General features: G+C 41.6%; 2 protein-coding genes across 3 annotated transcripts in view; both read left to right on the top strand.

Annotated features, from left to right (window-relative positions):
- Positions 1–25,912, top strand: part of LOC106610087 (zinc finger protein 662) — a 246,124-nt gene that overhangs the window by 61,789 nt on the left and 158,423 nt on the right. The window lies entirely within an intron of this gene.
- Positions 9,656–24,057, top strand: LOC106610119 (zinc finger protein 28). 2 transcript variants are annotated; one of them, XM_045723205.1, is made up of 5 exons: positions 9,656–10,677; positions 13,913–14,040; positions 20,353–20,954; positions 22,590–22,704; positions 23,396–24,057. In XM_045723205.1, the coding sequence occupies exons 1-4, from the start codon at positions 10,497–10,499 to the stop codon at positions 22,591–22,593; spliced, it is 915 nt and encodes a 304-aa protein (XP_045579161.1). In that variant the 5' UTR covers positions 9,656–10,496; the 3' UTR covers positions 22,594–22,704; positions 23,396–24,057. The 2 variants fall into 2 exon arrangements, with proteins under 2 accessions (XP_045579161.1, XP_014064765.2); XM_014209290.2 differs by lacking the exons at positions 22,590–22,704; positions 23,396–24,057 and having other exon boundaries at positions 9,657–10,677; positions 20,353–21,833.

The raw sequence follows: 25,912 nt of genomic DNA on the forward strand, positions 1-25,912 counted from the left end.
GAAAGCAAGTCTAAGAAGCTGTAGATCTGTTCTATGTGCGCTGTTTCTATACTTCCCATTCTTAAGTTTCATTTTTGTGTCTTACTTTTGATTTCATACACCAGCTGAAAATACAATATTTTGGGTTATTGAAAATATATTTCACAGCAGTTTAGATGGTACAATGATTCTCTATGTGCCAAAACAAGCAGTGTAAACTGAAATTAGGCAAACTATTACAATTTTCACAACCAGGAAATGGCAAAGCGATTTCTGCATATTGCACCTTTAAATTAAGACCAAAAAGCACATTTCTGTTTTCATGAATTTTTACAATATAGCCAATTTTGTTGTGGTTGTGGCTTATGTAACTAGTGACAACTGGGGTCAAGCCTCAACACCTACATCTTGTTTATTCATCAAAACCCAGCCTTTTCACGCCAGCTACTGTGCCCATAATTCCAACTGTGAAATAAAATAAATATTTGACACACCTCTGAACCTATAGTGCTACCACCCCAGCCTCGCTAAGATTTACCATTAGGTTTGTTAAAATTGAGCCCCATATCTACTATGATCAGTATCTTTCAAGCTGAGAGCAGACTTTTGTTGTTGTTGAACAGTATCTTAGCAAGAATAGAGTAGAAAATAATATGTCCTTAACAGGTTTTAAACACTGTTTCCCATGCTTGTTCAATGAACCATAAACAATTAATGAACATGCACCTGTGGAATGGTCTTTAAGACACTAACAGCTTACAGACAGTAGGCAATTAAGGTCACAGTTATGAAAACGTAGGACACTAAAGAGGCCTTTCTACTGACTCTGAAAAGCACCAAAAGAAAGATGCCCAGGGTCCCTGCTCATCTGCGGGAACGTGCCTTAGGCATGCTGCATTGAGGCATGAGGACTGCAGATGTGGCCAGGGCAATCAATTGCAATGTCCGTACTGTGTGACGCCTAAGACAGCGCTACAGGGAGACAGGACGGACAGCTGATCATCCTCGCAGTGGCAGACCACGTGTAACAACACCTGCACAGAATCAGTACATCCGAAAATCACACGTGCGGGACCGGTACAGGATGGCAACAACAACTGCCCCAAGTTACACCAGGAACGCACAATCCCTCCATCAGTGCTCAGACTGTCCGCAATAGGCTGAGAGAGGCTGGACTGAGGGCTTGTAGGCCTGTTGTAAGGCAGGTCCTCACCAGACATCGCCTGCAACAACGTTGTGTATGGGCACAAACCCACCGTTGCTGGACCAGACAGGACTGGCAAAAAATGCTCTTCACTGACGAGTCGCGGTTTTGTCTCACCAGGGGTGATGGTCGGATTTGCATTTATTGTCGAAGGAATGAGCGTTACACCGAGGCCTGTACTCTGGAGCGGGATCGATTTGGAGGTGGAGGGTCTGTCATGGTCTGAGGCGGTGTGTCACAGCATCATCGGACTGAGCTTGTTGTCATTGCAGGCAATCTCAACGCTTTGCATTACAGGGAAGACATCCTCCTCCCTCATGTGGTACCCTTCCTGCAGGCTCATCCTGACATGACCCTCCAGCATGATAATGCCACCAGGCATACTACTCGTTCTGTGCGTGATTTCCTACAAGACAGGAATGTCAGTGTTCTGCCATGGCCAGCGAAGAGCCCGGATCTCAATCCCATTGAGCACGTCTGGGACCTGTTGGATCGGAGGGTGAGAGCTAGGGCCATTCCCCCCAGAAATGTCTGGGAACTTGCAGGTGCCTTGGTGGAAGAGTGGGGTAACATCTCACAGCAAGAACTGGCAAATCTGGTGCAATCCATGAGGAGGAGATGCACTGCAGTACTTAATGGAGCTGGTGGCCATACCAGATACTGACTGTTACATTTGATTTTGACCCTCCCTTTATTCAGGGACACATTATTCCATTTATGTTAGTCACATGTCTGTGGAACTTGTTCAGTTTATGTCTCAGTTGTTGAATCTTATGTTCATACAAATATTTACACATGTTAAGTTTGCGGAAAATAAATGCACTTGACAATGAGAGGACGTTTCTTTTTTTTGCTGAGTTTATATATATTTTTTAAGCAATGAATGAGGGAGTTATACTCCAGTCTAGTAGGTGGTGGTAATGCAACATTTATTTAATGCCAACCGCCATTAAACCTCATCGAAGAAGGGCTGTGGCAAAAAAATAATGTTTGCATGGCTAAATCTTTTAACAGTACACCAGGAGTACTTGTTACTGTGATTCCTGAAATGCAGAGCCTGTTGGAGTATTTTTTTAATCCAACATTATACTTTTGTTACATTGTTTGCTAGCTTAGCTGGCTAGCTAGCGCTCAGTCTCATTGACCACCACTTGTTTTCTCAAAATGTAATGTTAGCTAGCTAAGTTAGCAATGTTATGAATTCAAATCCCATCTGCTGTCGACATCAGCATACGATTTGAGAGCACTAGTTAGCTCCAAAAGTGGTTATAGCTTTGACTGAATGCTGACAGTGAATTCAGAACCAGTCAGTGGCTCAAATTAGTTATGGCAAGGTAGCAAGAGCCAGTAAGTTTCCATCCAACCTTTTTATACGAGTAAAGTACATGTCGGATCAGAAATGTCAGGACAGGCCTGATGGAAACAGCACATTTGACGATAAACGTTCCAAATGTGGACAAAACAACATTTGGTGAAAACGCCTTTATGCACAAATATTGATATAATAACCATCATATCGAAGTAAACTTGGAGTCACACAATGATATATTGTGTGATCCTCCCACTACGACTCAGGAAACAATGCAGTTTATTAGGCTACAGATGAAATAAGTTATGATGAACCTCACAGGGTGGTGAAAGTGCATGGTGATGAAATAGATGGTCCTTTCCGATAAATATTGAGGGTCTTATTCTGGTGACATGATGATCGATGCTTGGCTGCCATCTGACAAGTAAAAATACTCTTGCGCTTTTGTCCATAATAATCTCATGTGGGCTATACCCGTACTTCATCTGCGAGCTGTTGGCTAGATCGCACGTGCCAAGACCTGAGTGGGCACATTCTCTATATAAAGCAACATATTTTGTGACAGAACCATCAGTGTATCTGAAAACGCAATGGAAACCCATTTAACTTGTATTTTTTTTATTCAGTACTTGGGAATTTGTCGCCAATCTGTCACCAATTGGATGGAACCTAGCTAGTGTCCGGAATGTGTTTCATAAGACACTCGTTCTACAACACCTTGCTACGAAAGTATTTTGCAACTTAGTTTCAACGTTTCATCACTTCATGTAAATACATGTTACTGTGGAAATGGTATCAACTGCAAGTTTAGCTGTCCTACAACACAATATTCTATAACTGGCTAGTTTTGTGTCATCTTATCTATAGTTATATCCACTGTTAGATCTTTCCGGGGGACAATCCCAGAGCTACTAATATTCCGACAACAGTTGTAGGCTACATGTGGACATGATGATGCTGATTCATGATTTAGACTGGCTGAGAAAATCTGCCTGCCTGTCTGTCTGTCTTGTCCCGACTCCCAACACGTTCATTACTATGGGACAGCTGGAGATCGAATTTGAATATTGAAACAATGTTGCAAATGTCGGAGAGACAGACAGCAAGGTTTATACAAATCTCCGCTGTTGAAAACTAAATGTTAGTCTAAAAGAAATGTGAGATAATGTCAAGATGCCTTTTTATAGTGGAGATCAAGTTTATAAATTGCCTGGCTGGGCTGATGAGACAGGAGATTGCGCAGTCAGATGGAACAGAGTAAATAGTCATTTTAATGTCATAGATTTAGCCGGTGGTAACTTGTGGAATAGACACTGGCTGGAATGCGGCTTTAACCAATCAGCATTCAGGATTAGAACCACCGCCCCAGAAATCGATGTGTGTTTATGTTACAAAGATAAAACATTGTATGCTGTAAATATCATATTGGTGTACTTATAAAGACAATATGCCTACACTTACCTAGCAAATCCCTTACAAATAAAGATTGCAGTTTTGAAACTGCAGTAAAAGTGCAGTAACTGCAGTCGACTGTGGTATTTTGGACTGTAAATGCATTTACACTGAAAACCTTCTGGTATTTTGGATGCAGTAATTGCAGAATAACTAACTAACTAACTAACTAAGTTGTGTGTAGAGTGCAACTTCAGCTATCTAACCATTACTAGAATGTCATTCTATTTGTCTATCTGGCCAAATCTAAGGATGTGGCTGTCTAACCACACGCTTACATGCCCAGCTCTCTGGGTGAGGTTCTGTCTTCAAGTCTCCAATGGGTGATGAAGTCCCTTCCATCTATGTAATGTATTACAGGTTATGGACAAGTGTAGTCAGGTGGCAGGAGGGGTGGAGTGCATGACATTCCATCTTGGATATGACAGAGTTTGCCTCAACCCATGGGTCCAACAGACAGAGTTCAATAACTACTGGCAGGTGTGAGATGCAGGAGGATGGCACTCTTCTCATACCACTCTGTAGGCTAAAGACCAATTCCAAGCTCCCTCCAGGAAGTTTTGCATCGGTCAGTAGCCTGCAGAGTAATATGAAGGGTGCATTTACTGAACTTGTGTAGACATTCTAAACAAAGTGTTTTGATATCTTTCAAGTTTAACAATTCCATGTAGAATAATCGATACTTCGCATAATACTTTAGAAGCAGTGTTCTGCTAATATAACAACGTGCAAATATTTCACCTTCCTGTATGGTGTCCCATATAAGACAGGAGTTCTATGACATGTTTGAAGAATAAACAGCCCCCCCCAATTGTATTGCTTAGTGCAAGGTCTCTCCCAATTCAGACATCAGTATCAACCTGTCTTTCAGTCAGATTCCATTTCAAAAGCATCTCTTCTGCCCATCTATAGAAAAACGAGGAAGAGTTGATGAGTGACAAAGCCTGATGGGCATGATCAGCTCCAGGCCCCTCTCTTCACACATTCTGGTCATGAAGGAGCCTGACTTCGGCTCCTATATCCGATCCAGCTCCTATATCACCGAGGGAGGGAGAGAAAGAAAGACTGTCACCATACAGTCATGGAAGCCAACAGTAAATACACGGTTGAACATAGCCAATCAGAGTGCCAGCATGGCACAGACTGGTTGGCATTACTCACTCGGGCCCAGGAGTTGTCCATGCAAGACACACATAGACATACGGCACTGATTACATTATCAGTGGTAGTTGGGTGAATTCCAGGACAGATAGTATTTTGACCATGGACCAGATCCAATGTGACCAACCTGATTCAAGTGTCCTCCATTACTCTGAAGCGGGACTGGTGTCTGGCCACTGCCTCAGCCTTCTGTAACAGCTCCTATTGGGGGGGGTTCTCACAATGCTGATGAACAGGTGTTGTATGTAGCCTATGAATTAAATTAAATATCACTCAATAAACATATACACCATACAAAACGAAAAATGATGTTCTGAGAAAAATGACTTTCTCTAGTTTGGAAGTAATTTAAATGCTAATAGAGGGACTGTAACTACAGAATAGATTCAGACCGGTGACGCTGACATCGTTATTATGCAACCAGCTGTGGACGTTGCTTTATGCTTGATTATACATTTTGCTATTTGCTGCCAGAGCCATAGTAGACAAGTACCATCTTTCATGTATTATTGCCCTAGAAAATACACAAACTTTTATGATAAGAGGCATGTTGTTTTGGGTTAGCAGACGAAGCCCCTGAATGCTAGATAGCTAGCTACCTAACTTGCAAATCAGGGTTAGTTATCATATCTTTGTCCGAGTTGAAATGAGTTGGCTAGTTATCTAACGTTAGCTAGCCAGTTTGAGTTAAACATTATTGAAAGCAAGCTGGCTACATCCTATGATTAGCTAGCAAGCTAGTATCCAAGTGCCTTCCCTGTATTGACCCTAAATGCCAATGGGCTACAGTTATCTGTTGTTAGCAAGGCAGCTAACGTGAGCTACATGTATGCACATCTTCCTCAGACATGCTACATTACATCACATTTCATGTTAAATTGATTAGGCAGAGCAAACCCGTTTTGGTGATTTCTGGCATATCATCAAAATATATTTTTTTATATCAAAATAAATCAATGAAAGTCATGCTTAGGTGAATAAACTATAAAGGAAAATACATGGCTACAGTTTACACTTGTTTCATGAAATGTTGTTTTTAGAAAAGGGGCATTTTTTTAAAGTACCGGGGTAACTGCCCCCCCCCCAATATCCGCACAATGAGAAGATTTGATGTAAAGTCCCTCTTTTTAACTCACCTGCACATATACATTTCCTTTATTCTTTCTTTGTTGTTCCTTTTCCATACAATCCATTATGTACAAATTGCACTAAATATGATTTGAATAATACAAGATGTTAAAATTACATTCAGGAGCAAAAGGTTTTCAATAGTTGTTTTTAATTCATAAAACAAAATCATTGGGATATAATATTGGAATGGAATATAAATAATAACATTAAATAACATTGGAATATAACATTTAATAACAACTAATTAACTCAGTGTAACATTGATGTGGCAACTTATGCTTTGCTATTGCACGATTCTAATTTGTACCTGTAGGTCACAAATAAAGGTATCCCCAGTAAATTAGAGCACAACTCATGAGCCCACCTCCTGCACTGCTCACACCTAATCCAGTCCCCACCTGTGACTGAAAACAGGGGGAGAGATGCCAATTGAAAAGCTCTCTCTTAAAAATATAGATAGCTATCTAACTTAGCCTTATGACATAAAAGGCTATAATGTTGCATTAACTGTAAAGCTATATCAGTCACTAGTGGAAACATTTACAACTAAAATTAAGTTATGTTATCTTTTTTATGTATTTTACCTCAGACGATTTGGTAGTAAGGTTACTAGCTTGTACTCCTAGCAGCTTATGCTAACTGGCTAGCATTTACTGCTGGTGAAGTTGCAAGCTATCAGGTTAGCATAAACTAGTGCTAACTGGGCTAGTCATTGTCTAAATGACAGGTAGAAACAAATCCATAACCATAAAGGGGTAACTAGACCCTAGGGTGGGGGGAGGGGCGAGTTGCCCCCAAAACACTCATCCAACATATTACTACTTTACTCAAAAATTAAGTGGGTTATTTATTTTAAGGCTGTTATTTCAAGTCTAGGCTCTATCGGGAGACCCATGGGACGGTGCACAATTGGCCCAGCGTTGTCTGGGTTAGGGGAGGTTTTTGGCGGGCAGGGATGTCCTTGTCCCACCGCACACTAGCGACTCCTGTGGCGGGCCGGGTGCAGTGCACGCTGACATGGTCGCCAGGTGTACGGTGTTTCCTCCGACACATTGGTATGGCTGTCTTCCGGGTTAAGTGGGCATTGTGTCAAGAAGCAGTGCGGCTTGATTGGGTTTTGTTTAGGAGGATGCACGGCTCTTGACCTTCGCCTCTCCTGAGTTCGTACGGGAGTTGCTCAGTAAGAACAGTGACAGCCAGGGAAAATGTTTGGTGACATCTTGCGGTCTTTATGTGAATTACAGGGGGGTGGGCAGTTACCCCCAACTACCATTTTTTTTAAACGAGTATCTTATGAACTGCACACACCAAAAACCCTGTTGTTTTGACAAGTGGCAATAAATCACTGATATCGATTAGGGGGGAAATAAGGTTGTACACACTGTTGAAACTAACAACAAACACTGGAGATATTTGTTACATCCAGTGGCGACCCATCATTCAGGGCAGGTGGGGCTCTGTTTTGAGCCACACATTTTTAGCAAATAATTTGGTCTATTTTCCCCTCTTAATTTCACCTACTGTTCTGACTTGGTGGTGCACATGTAGCCTATAACCTGTTTTAGAGAAATGTAATCATTGAATATTGTAAGAGCTTTCATTGTCTGCTTATATGCCCCATTTATTTATCCTACAATTATGACTTGGTGTACATGGAGAATACTGTAAGAAAGGGCCATTTTCTGAATTCTGTCGCTGTACATTTCAAAGGTGCTGAACAAATAGTTATATTGTTATATTGACTACGTCCGTCCTAGCTCGCTCATTAATGTCTTAATCGAAATTACGGATTGCCTTTTTTCTGCTCGTCGTCCCCTTATGCCATAGTTTGTACAACTCAATAGTCAGTAGAAACCACATTTGTTTAAGCAAATCAGCTATGCCCCACCAAGATTTACATGCTAAAATTGCCACTGGTTACAGAACAACCTGCACAAGACAGTCAACTACATTTTTGAGTGATGCATTTTGATTTGGATGTCGCCAAAATGGAAAGAGAAACGCAACACTGTCGATATCATGTTGAAATCAATTGCAGGAGAGTGGGGAGATGAGGATGCATGTACTGCGACATGCGTAATGGAAACGGCAGATATAGGAGACATTTTCTAAAGATCGACAACCGTTTTATCCGTTCAACGGGTGGATTTTTCGTTATTGTGACAAATGATAATGAAAACTGTGTTTTTTAAAAAATAAATTATTGCCGAATAATTTAAGGTACGCGGGGGCACGTGATGTCAAAATGTAGGACTTACTATGAAGCGCCACTCCACATTTAATTCTAAATGCCTACTGCCGGCTAAATCTATTTTCAACTATAAAAATAATGTTTCTTTGCAGGATCTTTGTCCTGACTTTCAAGAATTGCTGAATTGCTTCGAATTGCTTTTCTGGTTTGCTGAATGCAAGTTTAACCGTCCAATTATTTGCAATGCAAGTTTCACCATGGCACTTACCGCAGCGATACTTTGGCACATGATAATTATTAGAATATGGCAAATATTAGTAAATTCTAGCATTCTATCCATGCTGGCTTTCGTGGGCTACCTGAGACATGAAAGAGATAGGTGGGAGGGCATACAGGCTTTGGCCAATTTATTAATGCGCAATTTGCCTAAATGGGTAATGGAAACACTTCACCCACTACATTTGAATTCAAAACTTTTTTTATTTTATAGGATGACGTCATTACGTCCAGCCATTTTAATTGACACAAGATAGTTACATGTAAACGCACCCTCGCAGGCAATTGTCGCATCTATTTTCTATGTAAACTTTGTAAATGTCGACAAAATATCACAGGATAAGTTAATGGAAACATAGCTAGGTTGGCTGCTAGTTAAGTGATAGTTTGACTGTCTAATCCATGTACTGGCGACTTTTATAGAGAGACCGCTCTGAATTTTTCCTGCCATTTCCCGGTCATTTAATTAACTCTGCATTCTAAGTCCTGTGCATCCCAGTGCGTGTGACAAAATCAATTGTACAAAACCAAACATATTGATCTGTTTTGAGCAATCAATCTTATGTCATCTTGATGACTAAACCTTTATACTAACATAACCAATCTGAGGTAAAAAAGGACGTGTAATTCCACATTATATGGGGTGAAAATGCAAGCTTGTGTAAGGTAGTAACACAAACTGTCCACATTAGGGAAATTAGCGCAATATACAGTAATTTAATATTGCAAAGAAATAATTAAAGATGTCAATTTAAAATGATGGTATATGTTGCCCACTCAGAAACTATTGTAACAATGACATCTATTTTTCACTCATTTAACCATTTAGAGAGTTTGGTACCCCCTGTATATAGCCTCGTTATTGTTATTTAATGAACTGTTATTTTTCTTAACTGCATTGTTGGTTAAGGGCTTGTATGTAAGCATTTCAAGGTATGATCTACACCTGTTGTATTCGGTGCATGTGGCAAATAAAATTGTATTTAATTTTGAAAATGCTCCTAAATACAATTTAACTTGCTGCTCAAGACTAGAGCCTCCAAAATGTCTGTGCAGCAGTCTGAACGTTTGATGTCCCTAGTAGATTTTAGCTAGCTACGGTATCATTCCACTTTTATCTGTGGTATCATAGCTAACCTGGCTCGCTTGCATTATCAAATAATGTTGTATAACCAAAAGTAGCTACTACCTAGTACCAGTTATCTACTTAGCTAATTACTCACCAACACCAGTGGTTTGACGTTGACATGCAGCAGATTTGACCGTGTCGGTTGTAATCCATTCCTGGCCATATTGTTGAAATGCATTGGAAGTTTGCATCATCTCTATGTAAGGCCATTTTCACCCCTATTTGCTGTGCTTTGGACCCATATGCAGACTTGACAACAAATATCCACATGGCAGCTGGACCACAGCTGGGGGGTGTGTTGTCTCTGGGCAATTGGGCATCATTGGCAAAAGTGGGCAAGTAAATCCAAACCAACCCTCCAGTAAGTCGTGACTCACTAACAAAACTCAGTGTTGGACGAGACTGACTTTATGACCAAAATTATCCTTTGTAGGCAATTTTGACACTAGAATGACTGTCATATCGATGCCACATAGGCCGTTTAAAAACAGAGAAGTTGGTTCTAAGCTAAGGGGTTGACCTTCAAGTGTGGGACCATGCCTTTAAATTATCAAACCATTAAAGAGTGTCAAATAATCAAATCAACTAACACGTTTGCATATTATCAAATCAATTAATATTTTTGTGTAGTACTCATAGAAATCCCCCATTGCCCAATTAGAAGATGCTCCATAGCAGGGTGTTCATATCAGATTTCTTGATCCAACATCCTCTCACTCTGTATCTCTTACAGTCAGTAGACATGGAGGATGGGAAGCCTGATCTGCTGCTGGTCAAAGAGGAGACAATAGAAGATGAACCAGAGAGCATTGATCTGCTGAGTGGACTAAAGATGGGGGAGCAAGGTAAGGTTGACATACAGTGCATTCAGAAAGTACTCAGACCCCTTCACGTTTTCCACATTTTGTTATGTTACAGCCTTAGATTAAAATTGATTACATTTTTTTCCCTCATCAATCCATACTCAATACCCAATAATGACAAAGCAAAACACGTTTAGACATTTTTGCAAATGTTTAAAAAAAAGAAAAAATGATATCTCACATTTACGTAAGTATTCAGAACCTTTACTCTGTACTTTGTTGAAGCACCTTTGGCAGCGATTACAGTCTTCTTGGGTATGACACTAAAAGCTTGGCACACCTGTATTTGGGTAGTTTCTTCCATTATTCTCTGCAGATCCTCTCAAGCTCTGTCAGGTTGGATGGGGAGCCTCACTGCACAGCTATTTTCAGGTCTCTCTAGAGATGTTAGATTGGGTTCAAGTCCTGGCTCTGGCTGGGCCATTCAAGGACATTGAGAGACTTTTCCTGAAGCCACTCTTGCTTTGTCTTGACTGTGTGCTTAGGGTCGTTGTCCTGTTTGAAGGTGAACCTTCGCCCCAGTCTGAGGTCCTGCGCGCTCTGGAGCAGGTTTTCATCAAGGATCTCTCTGTACTTTTCTCCGTTAATCTTTCCCTCGATCCTGACTAGTCTCCCAGTCCATGCCACTGAAAAACATCCCCACAGCATGACGCTGCCACCACCATGCTTCACCATAGGGATGGTATTGGCCAGGTAATGAGCGGTGCCTAGTTTCCTCCAGACGTGACACTTGGCATTCAGGCCAAATAGTTCAATCTTGTTTCTCATGGTCAGAGTCCTTTAGGTGCATTTTGTCAAACTCCAAATGGGCTGTCATGTGCCTTTTACTGAGGAGTGGCTTCCGTCTGGCCACTCTACCATAAAGGCCTGATTTGGAGGAGTGCTGCAGAGATGGTTGTCCTTCTGGAAGGTTCTCCCATCTCTACTGAAAACTCTAGAGCTCTGTCAGAGTGACCATCGGGTTCTTTGTTACCTCCCTGACCAAGGTCCTTCTTCCCTGATTGCTCAGTTTGGCTGGGCAGCCAGCTCTAGGAAGAGTCTTGGTGGTTCCAAACTTCTTCCATTTAAGAATGATGAAGGCCACTGTGTCCTTGGAGACCTTCAATTCTGCATACATTTTTTGGTACCCTTCCCCAGATCTGTGCCTCGACACAATCCTGTCTCGGAGCTCTACGGACAATTCCTTCGACCTCATGGCTTGATTTTTGCTCTAGAAAAAAGAAACGCACACCTTTAAAGGCGAGGTGCTGGCTAGCGCAGTAGAACACTAGAAAATAAAGGAAAGCCGCACACTCTTAGAGCTCAGATGCAAAAATTTAATAACCAACGTTTCGACAGCGAAGCTGTCTTCATCAGGGTATCATCAAACACTGCGAGATGAGTCATTTATATAGTGTCAAGAGACACACAGGTGTTTGTAATCATGGCCAAGTATGGCCTAATATCATTGGTTAACTCAAATATTTAAAAAAAATGGCATACAAAGAACATACAAAAAGACAAACAAATGGATAGCATACGATCATAGCATTTGTAGTCTAAAATGTATCTAACAAACAATTACAATGGCAAAATCACAATTATCACAAGAATGGCTTCAGATCAAAGTCTATGTTGAGACCGAAGGGAGCAAGGGTCTTTAAATTAAAGATCCAGGCAGCCTCTCGTTTTAACAATAAATTATCAAGGTCACCCCCTCTCCTCGGGAGGGTGACATGTTCGATACCAATATAACGCAGAGACGAAATCGGATGGTTTGCTTCCAAAAAGTGGGCCGCAACTGGGTAGGTTAAGTTTTTGCACCTAATGGTGCTACGATGCTCTGAGATACGTACTTTTAATTCACGCTTTGTTTTACCCACATAATTTTTACCACAAGGACAAGTTATAAGATAAATAACTGCCTTAGTGGAACACGTAATAACACCTTTAATTGGGATAGATTTCCCTGTTTGGGGGTGTTTGAAGGATCTACATTTATAAGTGCCATTGCATTGAGCACAGCCATTACACTTGTAATTTCCATCCAGTATGGGCGCAAATAGACGTTGTTCAGGAATATCTTGGGGTGGTAAATCAGAGTGTACCAATTGGTCTCTGAGATTTCTTCCCCGCGAGAATACGACCAGGGGAAGATCAGAAAACACATCAGAAAACACATTAACGAGACTATCATCATATTTCAGAATGTGCCAATGTTTGTGAACGATTCCTTTAATTTGTTCAGAGCACTTTGAATAGCGGGTAGTGAGAACGCAAGAATGCGTCTTTTTGCGAGACTGACCTTGAAAAAGGTCATGTCTCGTTTTGTTTTGAATTTTCTCAATGGCAATATTAATCTGATCATTGTTGTACCCCCTCTCCTTGAACTTATCCTGAGTCTCAGCCATATTTCTGTCGAAATCTGATTGTTTAATACAAATTCTTTTGATTCGACAGAATTGGCTGTAGGGCAAACTATTTTTCAAGGGAAGTGGGTGACAACTATCAGCCCTCAACAAACTGTTACGATCAGTAGGTTTCCTGTAAAGATCAGTGTATAAAACATTATCTTCACACAAGATCAGAAGATCAAGAAAACTGATTTGACGTGTATCAGATTGCATAGTAAATCTCAAATGTTCAGAACAGGAGTGATTGATTTTTGCTCTGACATGCACTGTCAACTGTGGGACCTTATATAGACAGGTGTGTGCCTTTCCAAATCATGTCCAATCAACTGAATTTACTACAGGTGGACTCCAATCAAGTTGTAGAAACATCTCAGGATGATCAATGGGAACAGGATGCACCTGAGCTCAATTTCGAGTCTCATAGCCAAGGGTCTGAATACTTATGTAAATAAGGTATTTCTCTTTTTTATTTTTAATACATTTTCAAGAATTTATAAAAAACTGTTTTTGCTTTGTCATTATGGGGTATTGTGTGTAGATTAATGAGGGAAAACATTTATTTAATACATTTTAGAATAAGGCTGTAACGTAACAATGTGGAAAAAGTGAAGGGGTCTGAATACTTTCCAAATGCACCGTACATATAGCCTACATACAGTAATAGATCTTCAGTGGGAATAGTGATGCACCTGGCTTTTATTTTTTCTTCATTTATAAAATGAAATCAATACAACTTATCTTTACATACAAAAACACACATTATAATGTATGAATAGAGTTCTCTGCCATGTTTGTAAAGTCTATTTTGTAACCTCTTCCTGCAGGTGGTTGGCTGGAGGCTAACAGAGAAGACTGGGCAGCCATCTTAGATTCCCAGAACCAGGCCAGCGCAGCCAGGGACCCGGGGGACAACATCACAGAGCAGGCCAGGACCAGAGGCAACATAGTGGAGGTCAGTGGATGGGACAGCATCCTCAACTCTGGGCTGGGGAACAAAACTGTTAACCACAACCAGAAACAGACAGTCAAACACAAAACAACATCTGATCTTAGTTAGGGATGGGCATTTGTCTGGCACGGAGGGAGAGAGAGAGAAAGTAGCCAAACCTGACTAAGGCTGGTTAGACAAACTTGTTGCTGCCATAGGTTATCTATCATACCATCTGGTAGTGCCTATCTTGACTCCATCAAATTGTTTGTAAAAAAAGCTAGCTAACTACAGCAGTCAGCTAAGTTAGCTAAGTAGCAAGGCCAATTGAAGCTATTTTGCTATGCTCCCTGTACATGTCTACAACTCTATTCATATGAAACAGCCTACCTGTTGGATGATCAGTGAAGCCTACTCCTCATTTAGCCAACTTCATTCTGTAATTTTTTTTCCATTTTGCATCGATTAGAAATCTCCCTCTCAATGTAGAGCCGCTTTGATTGATTACAATAACAACAAGCTACACCTGTGTAACGTGTGTAGGCTACCGGTGGGTCTTTTTATGGGGCGCACTCATTACATTATTATTTTTTTTTAAATATATAATGGTCTATCCTTATAGGCTATGTAGCAACGTCACATAGATAATTGTATTTATTTTTAGACAAAGCCTTTTCATTGTTAAAATAGACGTTGATTTTTTTTCTCTCAGAAATGAATACTTTCCCATGTAATCGAATATTAATGTCTGTTGATATTCAAATATTCTAATAACGTGCCCATCCCTAATATTAGTCTTCGTGACAACAGACTGGCTGAGACCTGGGCGAGGCGTAGATTTGGTCTGAGGGGACGGGGATTTGTCTGTATGTGACTAGAGAGAATGTTGTATGTAATGTAATGTTGTACTAGCTAGTTTGTAGTTCATTCTGTTGGTTTTGGATATATAGAGCCCCACAGTGGAGTTGTCATAATACCCATAGAACCTTGTGGTCAAACAGGAAAATGGTTACAATCTTTTTTCCACCATTCATTTTTCCCATAGGGGATTTTAAAAACACTTAAGATAAGGTCTGTGCTTCGTGTAGGCTTACTCAGGTGTGACATTTTGATAACCATGTGTCATGACTTGCCCTGTTGGGTGAGGATCATAGGGCCAGACCCCCCCTCTCCCCCAACAGTTTTATGACCCGTCGTAAATACAGTGTAGAAACTCTGCAGTTGGGTTTGGCAGGATTAAGGGGAAAGAAACCTCTTTGTTACAAGGGGATTCATCCCGCCAAAACGGTGACATCAAAAGGTTGAATAATGAAACAATATTTCTGTAATCCAAAACTGTTGGAATGGTCCGTGGCTACTTAAAGAACAATCTTGTCGAATTCATTACTCATTGGTGATGTAACTAAGGACAGTAGAACAGCATAACTGTATCTCGGAATGTGTATATTTCCCAGTGATCATATTCATATCCAAATGTTGGGGAACTGATATGATTAAATATGAAACTATTTGTGAGAAGATGTAATGTGATGTTCACCTTCTAAATGAGAGAATTGTTTTTCATATGAAGTCTTAACCAAGTCAGTGGTCACGCCCACGTGAGCACAGACATTACGACAAAAGGAGGGAATGCCCCTTTTTCCCTGAGTGCTTAAATAGGACTCGTGACAAAATGTACATTAGTCAAGAAAACATAAGGACGGGAGTCCCCACGTTGAAATGGCTACCACTCTATAGACCAGTTACGCGCAGTTCCAGCCTAATACATTACAAATGGTTAAGAAATCTACAACATTACATTTACATTTATGTCATTTAGCAGACGCTCTTATCCAGAGCGACTTACAAATTGGTGCATTCACCTTACAAAACTAAAGACTACACATTCACAGTCTGCAGCTGTATATGTGAAATAGTCTAAGAAACTCGACCGAAAATGAGAGGAGAACATTTCCCTATCGAACGACCATTGGAACGTCTGACGTATCTATTATAACAGACACTTCAAGAACAAAGGGAACAAGCTACGACTACAGAGGACATGGTGACCTCTGGTGGACAACCAGAGACTTACACAACCAGAGACTTTTTCGACTGACTCTCCAGAAAATGGGCCAGCAATTTCAAAAGGGAGACAACAAAGGCATACAATCGTAAATATGTACATTGCAATTCTTTTCGAATCAATCAATCAATCAATCAAATGTATTTATAAAGCCCTTTTTACATCAGCCAATGTCACAAAGTGCTATATAGAAACTCAGCCTAAAACCCCAAACAGCAAGCAATGCAGTTGTAGAAGCATGCTGGCTAGGAAAAACTCCCTAGAAAGGCAGGAACCTAGGAAGAAACCTAGAGAGGAACCAGGCTCTGAGGGGTGGCCAGTCCTCTTCTGGCTGTGCCGGGTGGAGATTATAACAGTACATGGCCAAGATGTTCAAACGTTCATAGGTGACCAGCAGGGTCAAATAATAATAATCACAGTGGTTGTAGAGGGTGCAACAGGTCAGCACCTCAAGAGTAAATGTCAGTTGGTTTTTCATAGCCAGAGTTAGAGACAGCAGGTGCGGTAGAGAGAGAGAGAGTTGAAAACAGCAGTTCCGGGACAAGGTAGCACGTCCGGTGAACAGGTCAGGGTTCCATAGCCGCAAGCAGAACAGTTGAAACTGGAGCAGCAGCAGGTGGACTGGGGACAGCAAGGAGTCATCAGGCCAGGTAGTCCTGAAGCATGGTTCTAGGGCTTAGGTCCTCAGAGAGAGAGAGAAAAGAGAGAAAGAGAGAGAGGGTTAGAGGGGGCATACTTAAATTCACACAGGACACCGGATAAGACAGGAGAAATACTCTAGATATAACAGACTGATCCTAGCCCCCCGACGCATAAACTATTGCAGCATAAATACTGGAGGCTGAGACAGGAGGGGTCGGGACACACTGTGGCCCCGTCCAATGATACCCCCGGACAGGGCCAACCAGGCAGGATATAACCCCACCCACTTTGCCAAAGCACAGCCCCCACACCATTAGAGGGATATCTTCAAACCACCAACTTACTACCCTGAGACAAGGCCGAGTATAACCCACAAAGATCTCTCCCACGGCACAAACCCGAGGGGGGTGCCAACCCGGACAGGAAGATCACGTCAGTGACTCAACCCACTGAAGTGACGCACCCCTCCGAGGGACAGCATGGAAGAGCACCAGTAAGCCAGTGACTCAGCCCCCGTAATAGGGTTAGAGGCAGAAAATCCCAGTGGAGAGAGGGGAACCGGCCAGGCAGAGACAGCAAGGGCGGTTCGTCACTCCAGTGCCTTTCCGTTCACCTTCACACCCCTGGGCCAGATTACACTCAATCATAGGACCTACTGAAAAGATGAGTATTCAATAAAAACTTAAAGGTCGAGCCTGAGCTCTAGAGGAGAAAGCCCTGCCTCCGGCTGTTTGCTTAGAAATTCTAGGGACAATAAGGAGGCCTGCATCTTGAGACCGTAGTGTACGTGTAGGTATGTACGGCAGGACCAAATCGGAAAGATGGGTTGGAGCAAGCCCATGTAATGCTTTGTAGGTTAGCAGTAAAACCTTGAAATCAGCCCTAGCCTTAACAGGAAGCCAGTGTAGAGAGGCTTGCACTGGAGTAATATGATCACATTTTTTGATTCTAGTCAAGATTCTAGCAGCTGTGTTTAGCACTAACTGAAGTTTATTCAGTGCTTCTTCCGGGTAGCCAGAAAGTAGAGCATTGCAGTATTCTAATCTAGAAGTGACAAAAGCATGGATACATTTTTCTGCATCATTTTTGGACAGAAAGTTTCAGATTTTTGCAATGTTATGTAGATGGAAAAAAGATGTCCTTGAAACAGTCTTGATATGTTCGTCAAAAGAGAGATCAGGGTCCAGGGTAACGCCGAGGTCCTTCAGTTTTATTTGAGACAACTGTACAACCATCAAGATTAATTGTCAGATCTAACAGAAGATCTCTTTGTTTCTTGGGACCTAGAACTAGCATCTCTGTTTTGTCCGAGTTTAAAAGTAAAACATTTGCCCCCATCCACTTCCTTATGTCTGAAACACAGGCTTCCAGGGAGGACAATTTTGGGCCTTCACCATGTTTCATCGAAATGTACAGCTGTGTATCGTCCGCATAGCAGTGAAAGTTAACATTATGTTTCCGAATGACATCAACAAGAGGTAAAATATATAGTGAAAACAATAGTGGTCCTAATACGTAACCTTGAAGAACACCGAAATTTACAGTTGATTTGTCAGAGGACAAACCACCCACAGAGACAAACTGATATCTTTCCGACAGATAAGCTCTAAACCAGGCCAGAGCTTGTCCGTGTAGACCAATTTGGGTTTCCAATCTCTCCAAAAGAATGTGGTGATCGATGGTATCAAAAGCAGCACTAAGGTCTAGGAGAACGAGGACAGATGCAGAGCCTTGGTCTGACGCCATTAAAAGGTCATTTACCACCGTCACGAGTGCAGTCTCAGTGCTATGATGGGGTCTAAAACCAGACATTTCGTATACATTGTTTGTCTTCAGGAAGGCAGTGATTTTCTGCGCAACAGCTTTTTTTTTTTTTTAGAGAGATATGGAAGATTCGATATGGCCGATAGTTTTTTAATATTTTCTCGGTCAAGGTTTGGCTTTTTGAAGAGAGGCTTTATTACTGCCACTTTTAGTGAGTTTGGTACACATCCGGTGGATAGGGAGGTGTTTATTATGTTCAACATAGGAGGGCCAGGCACAGAAAGCAGCTCTTTCAGTAGTTTAGTTGGAATAGAGTCAGCGGCCTTTCATGTGCAAAGTATTAGCATTTCCATGAGCATAGTTATCAGCTGTACATACGATAGTGAAGTCCTTTGTCTTTTCTCCCGCTCTTTCTTACATGCCCCTCCCTTTTCACTAATGTACTTGTCCTCTTGTTCAGTTGTGCACCGGGGCCTCCCACTCTTTCTATTCTGGTTAGAGACAGTTTGTGCTGTTCTGTGAAGGGACTAGTACACAGCGTTGTACGAGATCTTCAGTTTCTTGGCAATTTCTCGCATGGAATAGCCGTCATTTCTCAGAACATGAATAGACTGACGAGTTTCAGAAGAAAGTTCTTTGTTTCTGGCCATTTTGAGCCTGTAATCGAACCCACAAATGCTGATGCTCCAGGTACTCAACTAGCATAAAGAAGGCCAGTTTTGTTGCTTCTTTAATCAGGACAACAGTTTTCAGCTGTGCTAACATAATTGCAAAAGTGTTTTCTAATGATCAATTAGCCTTTTAAAATTCTAAACTTGGATTAGCAAACACAATGGGCCATTGGAACACAGGCGTGATGGTTGCTGATAATGGGCCTATGTAGATATTCCATAAAGAATCTGCCGTTTCCAGCTACAATAGTCATTTACAACATTAACAATGTCTACACTGTAATTTCTGATCAATTTGATTTATTTTAATGGATAAAAAAATGTGCTTTTCTTTAAAAAACAAGGAATTTTCTAAGTGGCCCCAAACTTTTGAACGGTAGTGTATATCTTTAATAGTTCATTCGGAAAACGGTAACTCGTTAAATAAACTTTTTCCGTGGTGCCCCAAGATTGCTTGTGAGTTAATTGTTACAGGATTAATTTGATCATCGTAATAATTAAACATAGTTAATCGATTTGATAAAACAATTGTCATCACATTAATGATAGCCAAGACACGACACATGTAAATCTATGTATGTGGTAGGGAACTGGATGAGGTGAACTGAGGAAAACGTGGTGTGATGGTGTCTGTAAAATTGCTTCACTGATGAAAAGTGACAACCTTTGATGCTGGTGTTTTATAATGAGGAAATGATAGTAAGTTAATTAATGTTTACCTGACAAAGTAGTCAAGCTGCGTGTAATGTAATGTTGAACCTTTTCCAAAGTATTCTAAAATTCATTTTATCAAAGCGAGGGTATCAGATTAACAGAAAATATAGTGTTACCATAGTGGGAAGTTATTCTGCTTGACACGTATCATTTTGTGCAATAAAAGTACTGTTCTTCACGTTATGTGAGTGTATGACCATTTTGTTGAAATAAAATACAACATTTACTCTGTGCTGACTTTTTGTATCATTGCAAGGGCTGAATTTCCCTTATCCCAGTCGAACCAAAACATACTTCATTTTTTAATCAACACATTTGGATTAAAAAAAATAATAAACGCCAATGGCTCCATATTGTTAGGTACATGAATCACAGTGTTAGAGATGGGCTTGACTGTGGTTAACATTTATAATATCATGTAATGTTTTGTGTGTACAGCAAAGAGTTTCTTATATAAACCGTTACAATTTGTGTTTACAGTCTGCAGTCCATGAGGACCTGCTGATATCCGGTGTTGCTGGCAGGCGAGACTGGACCTCTGAGGCGGCTGGTCACAAACCTTGGCTCCGGATCAGGACCCTGGATCAGGAGCCGTCACTTTTCCTTTCCGAGTCAGAAACAGAACCGAACCGTGAGGGACAGAGACTCCACCACAACCACCACACAGAACACAACCAGTGGACAGGTGGACTAAACAACCTCAGTCCTACTGGTCATCAGATAGACAGAGGCTCCAGTCATGGATCCAATCTGCAGCCCAGACCCTTCTCTTCACAGTCTCAGTGCAGGGATGAAGCAGGGCCTGAGGCTGATAGAGATAGGCCCTCCTGTTCCTATGATACAAACACCACAGTATCCATGATGAACAGAGCAGGTCACCCTGGGCTTCAGCCTTCACAGAGAGTAGTGGGAGACACCCCCGGTGAGAGTCTAACAGGAAGTCTGTCTTCTCCTTCAGGATCTTGTCTAATGCCTGGTGAATGGGTTCATAGAAGGCCTGGACCTGGGTCTAGCCTTCCTCAATTACCTCATGGTTACCCCACCAATACAGACAGGGTCAGGATGGGCGTTCACCACAAGAGGTACCTATCCTATAACACAGCACACAATCCTAACAACACCCAAACAATGGCTAGAGGTCAAGGAGGGAGCTTAAAGACTAACCACCTGAGGGTGGTGACTCCTGCTTCTGCCTCGTCTGGTGTCATTGGGTCACAACGTGGGAGGCCGTGTATTAGGACGGACGCCGACAAGCCGTACGCCTGCCCCACATGTGGGAAGCGCTTTGCTAGGGCAGACTATTTGAGGGAGCACCAGGCCGTTCACACCAAGGACAAGCCCTTCAAGTGCAAACTATGTTACAAGAGCTTCTCCTTCCTGACTAACCTTATCAGACATAGGAGTGTCCACAACCGGGAGAAATTGTAGCAGTGTGGCTCGAGATGTACGCAGGGGATATCTGTGAACTATGCTTACGTTGACATATAGTTGTGTTTTTGGGTAAGAGGCTAATTTACCACATACCCTTCATTAACTTGTCATTTGAAACAGGCTTGTAAATACCTGTTTTTAGAGAGACAGTAAACCTGGGCTAGAACAAGGACAGTTAAATATTTACCTTACTGAGGTGATATAGATGGAATAAAGTCATTCTAATATTTTCTACTGTATTCTTGCTGTATTCACACTGTTCTTTCTAAACAAGTCTGCCCTCAGCTTGAAAGATACTGACATTGGGAGATTTGATGTGTAATGTAATAAACAGTACCATAATTCAAAGAGCAGCATGCATACCTTTTTCATTGAAGCACACCCTTTCAGCTATGATGCCAACCAATAAGATCATTTCTCTTTATTGTAGAACAATTTCCACGTTTGTGTTTATTGTTGTTATTTAGACATTAAAGTCCTGGAACTCAAAATATGCCACATTTAACTGCACGGCATCACATACTTACTGCAGTAGTCTTTAATTTGCATTGGAGACAGGACTTGGTTGATAGATGTTATCTGGATAACCCTAGCTAGCTGCTAACGTGGCTAGCTGTATGGTTTTTCACACTCAAATAGCCTCCATTATGGAGGTGCTAGCGAATGCAGCAGTGGCAGACATCTTTAAACTCGTAGACTATGCTGTGTTTCGTTTGGAAATAACTCAAAGCCAGAAAGAAAACAGGGCATTGTGAAGGAAACTACAGCTACTGGAAACTAAAGGTGGCACGGGAGCGCGCAGAGAGGACAACGTGAGGGCATAGTGTTTAAGATCCTCAACAGATACAGAGGCATGTCAAGAGGTACAAATAGCAGAAGGCAGAGGCTGCGGGGCCTGTCGCCGTGCATATATAGCTCGGTGCCTGTCGCCTTGTTCACCTTTGCACGTGTTCAGATTCGTTAGTGAGAATTGGGTCTTGGTCAGTTTTTGGATAGTATGCAATAATTCCCCTGATTACTTAGCTAGCACAAAGGCACAATATCATATTCTAACCAGATTCGTGATTAATGCACTTCTTCTTATTTAGTCAATAAAAACAATGTGATGCGTGGAACATAATACATCGATCAATAAATAGTATAGGAGTTATGAGAAATGTTACCTTACATCCTGGCTAATTCTAGACAGCATGAATGGTATGGAATAGCTATTGACACAATAGTATACCGTTGAGCATTGACAGTAGCTAAACTAACCACCTCTTTTCCTTCTATCACTCTCTCAGGTGAAGGAGATCTCACTGGAGGCCACAGGAGCTTTGTGAAGCCAGTGGGACACAATCACTGTTAATCACTGTTGTCAATCTGGAGAGGTCAAGGACCCGACTCAGCATCACGGAGGTCAGTGGAACGCTGAGCGCCGTCCTCAAGTCAGAAACAGACACCGAGACTTTAACAGGGCTGGGGCGACTGAGCTGTCCTCCTTTCCCCATTTAAAGTATTTACTTTATGGTAACCTGAGCCCGAGGACTGTTCTGTCCAATCGGGACACAGGTGATGCGTTACAGACTGGCAATGATCAGGTCCTGTTCATATGCTACAGAGATGATACCTGGTGACGGGCCTGTGGGATGATGAGATACAGTAGTAGTGTACGGTATAAAAAAATATATATATATATTTCACCTTTATTTTACCAGGTAGGCCAGTTGAGAACAAGTTGTCATTTACAACTGCGACCTGGCCAAGATAAAGTAAAGCAGTACGACAAAAACAACAACACAGAATTACACATAAACAAACGTACAGTCAATAAAAAAGAAAAATATAAAAATCTATGTACAGTGTGTGCAAATGTAGAAGAGTAGGGAGGTAGGCAATAAATGGGTCATAGAGGCAAAATAATTACAATTTAGCATTAATACTGGAGTGAAAGATGTGCAGATGATGTATACTCTGGTATTCTCTGAAGGGCGCCAAGATAAGAAAGGGGATGCCCTTTTTGTGTGTCTATTCTTGTCTTTGAGGCTGCATAGCTGGCTACCTACTATCTTGAAACTCACTGACAACTTTTTTTCACTTACTTTACCAGCCTGTTATGGTTTGTGACCCTGTGTTACCCAGCACAGTGAGGGGCAAGAAGCAGGAGTGGACTGGGTCAGGCAGGAGTGGTTCTGAGCCAGGAGGCTAGTTGGTCCTGGCAGCAAGAAAGAAAGAAGAACATGAAGATGCATCCAACGTACTGTATAGCGCAGTGGGACATACTTAGAAGGACTTCAGTTTGTGCTTAACAATCCAATCTAATGTTTTTTTGTGCATATCCCCACAATATGTGATAAGGTTTACAGAAAAAAAGGATACCATTTTTGTTTTACAGTAAGGTGATCTCCTTATGTCATAATTACTTAAGACTAACTATCCTTGTTAGCTCATCGAATAGCATCTGAACCTATGTTGTAGTGTATTTAATGTACTGCCAATCTGGATATGCCTTGTTTGACACTCTTTCTGCATATGAATGAGGGAGTTTGATTAAGCTGAACCAGCGTGCACCAGGATATGGCGCATGATGTGAACGGGCGAAAGCGGTGAGAGAGGAGAGCCCTGCTCAAATAGAACCGTAATCTGCGCCACCAGGTCATTTTGCCAACAAGGCAGCATGGTGCATTGTTCAGGAACATACAACATACATTTTCCATAAATAAATCATTTTCTAACTGGTTTAAGGCAGATAAAGTACATATGCGTTTCGAACACTTTGCATGTGTTGTAATCATTACTCCACGTACTTAGCATACGTCACTTTGTTTTGAGATGACTTCGCCATTTCACCCTGTTCATGCCCAAGAGGCAGCGCGGTTTCAAAACGAATGCGATCACTTTTCACCTGGTGAAATCTCCGCCCTCCTGGGCACCTGTGCCAGCTTAATCAAATCCCCTCATTGGGACTTAAAATCGGATCCTGGGGTCCGGCAAAATGAAGGCAGTTATATAATCATTACTATACATTCATTACAGAATTCACAACACACTGTGTGCCCTCAGGCCCATACTCCACTACCACATATCTACAATGCAAAATCCATGTGTATGTGTGTGTATAGTGGTTATGTTATCATGTGTCTGTGCCTATGTTTGTGTTACTTCACAGTCCCCGCTGTTCCATAAGGTGGATTTTTACCTGCTTTTTAAATCTGATTCTACCGCTTGCATCAGTTACCTGATGTGGAATAGAGTTCTATATAGTCATGGCTCTATGTAGTACTGTGCGCCTCCCATAGTCTGTTCTGGACTGTGAAGAGACCTCTGGTGGCATGTCTTGTGGGGTATGCATGGGTGTCTGAGCTCTGTGCGAGCATTTTAAACAGACAGCTCGGTACCTTCAGCTTGTCAACACCTCTTACAAAAACAAGTAATGAGGAAGTCAATCTCTCTTCCACTTTGAGCCATAAGAGATTGACATGCATGTCATTAATGTTAGCTCTCCGTGTACTTTTAAGGGCCAGCCGTGCTGCCCTGTTCTAAGCCAACTGCAATTTTCCCAAGTCCCTCTTTTTGCCGCCTGACCACACGACTGAACAGTAGTCCAGGTGTGACAAAACTAGGGCCTGTAGGACCTGCCTTGTTGATAGTGTTGTTAAGAAGGCAGAGCTGTGCGTTATTATGGAAAGACTTCTCCCCATCTTAGCTACTGATGTATCAATATGTTTTGACCATGACAGTTTACAATCCAGGGTTACTCCAAGCAGTTTAGTCACCACAACTTGCTCAATGTCCACATTATTCATTACGAGATGTAGTTGAGGTTTAGGGTTTGGTGAATGATTTGTCCCAAATAGAATGCTTTTAGTTTTGGAAATATTTAGGACGAACTTATTCCTTGCCACCCATTCCGAAACTAACTGCAGCTCTTTGTTAAGTGTTGCAGTCATTTCAGTCGCTGTAGTAGTTGACGTGTATAGTGTTGAGTCATCCGCATACATAGACACACTGGCCTTACTCAAAGCCAGTGGCATGTCGTTAAGTAAAGATAAAGTTTAGATGGGCCGTATAACCGTTTTTCTTCTCCAGAAAATCTGCAATCCAAATTAACCTATCCCAGCCACCATCTTCTTTGGGGAAGCCCAATTGATTCTGAATTCAGGCATTTCAAATGTATTGTTCTGCTCAGACTTCATGATGTAAGGACTAAGGCAGGGGTGTCAAACTCAATTCCTGGAGGGGCAAGTATCAGTTTATTAGTTTGGAACTCTCACCTGGTTTTCCAGGTCTTAATTGAACATGAATTCAAAGGTAATAACCCAGTAGACGAGCGTCTCTCCTGGAATTGAGTTTGAAACTCCTGGACAAAGGTGTTGGACTGACTGCCCCAAGGAGTCCCAGCCTGGCCCAAGGAGTCCCAGCCTGGCTAACATTTTATTTTGTAGGATATTATGAAGTTATACTGTAGATAGAATTATGGTGGACCGATGATATGCAGACATTATAAATTACCAGTAGGGTGGATTTCACCAGAATGTCACCTTGGGGGAACATCACATCAAGGACAAAGAACAACTTATCCAGGTTTGCCAGCCTGGGGTGAGCACCACCCAAAATGGCTCTAGGT

This window comes from Salmo salar, chromosome ssa08 (genome assembly GCF_905237065.1).
Source record: "Salmo salar chromosome ssa08, Ssal_v3.1, whole genome shotgun sequence".
Classification (NCBI taxonomy): domain Eukaryota; kingdom Metazoa; phylum Chordata; class Actinopteri; order Salmoniformes; family Salmonidae; genus Salmo; species Salmo salar.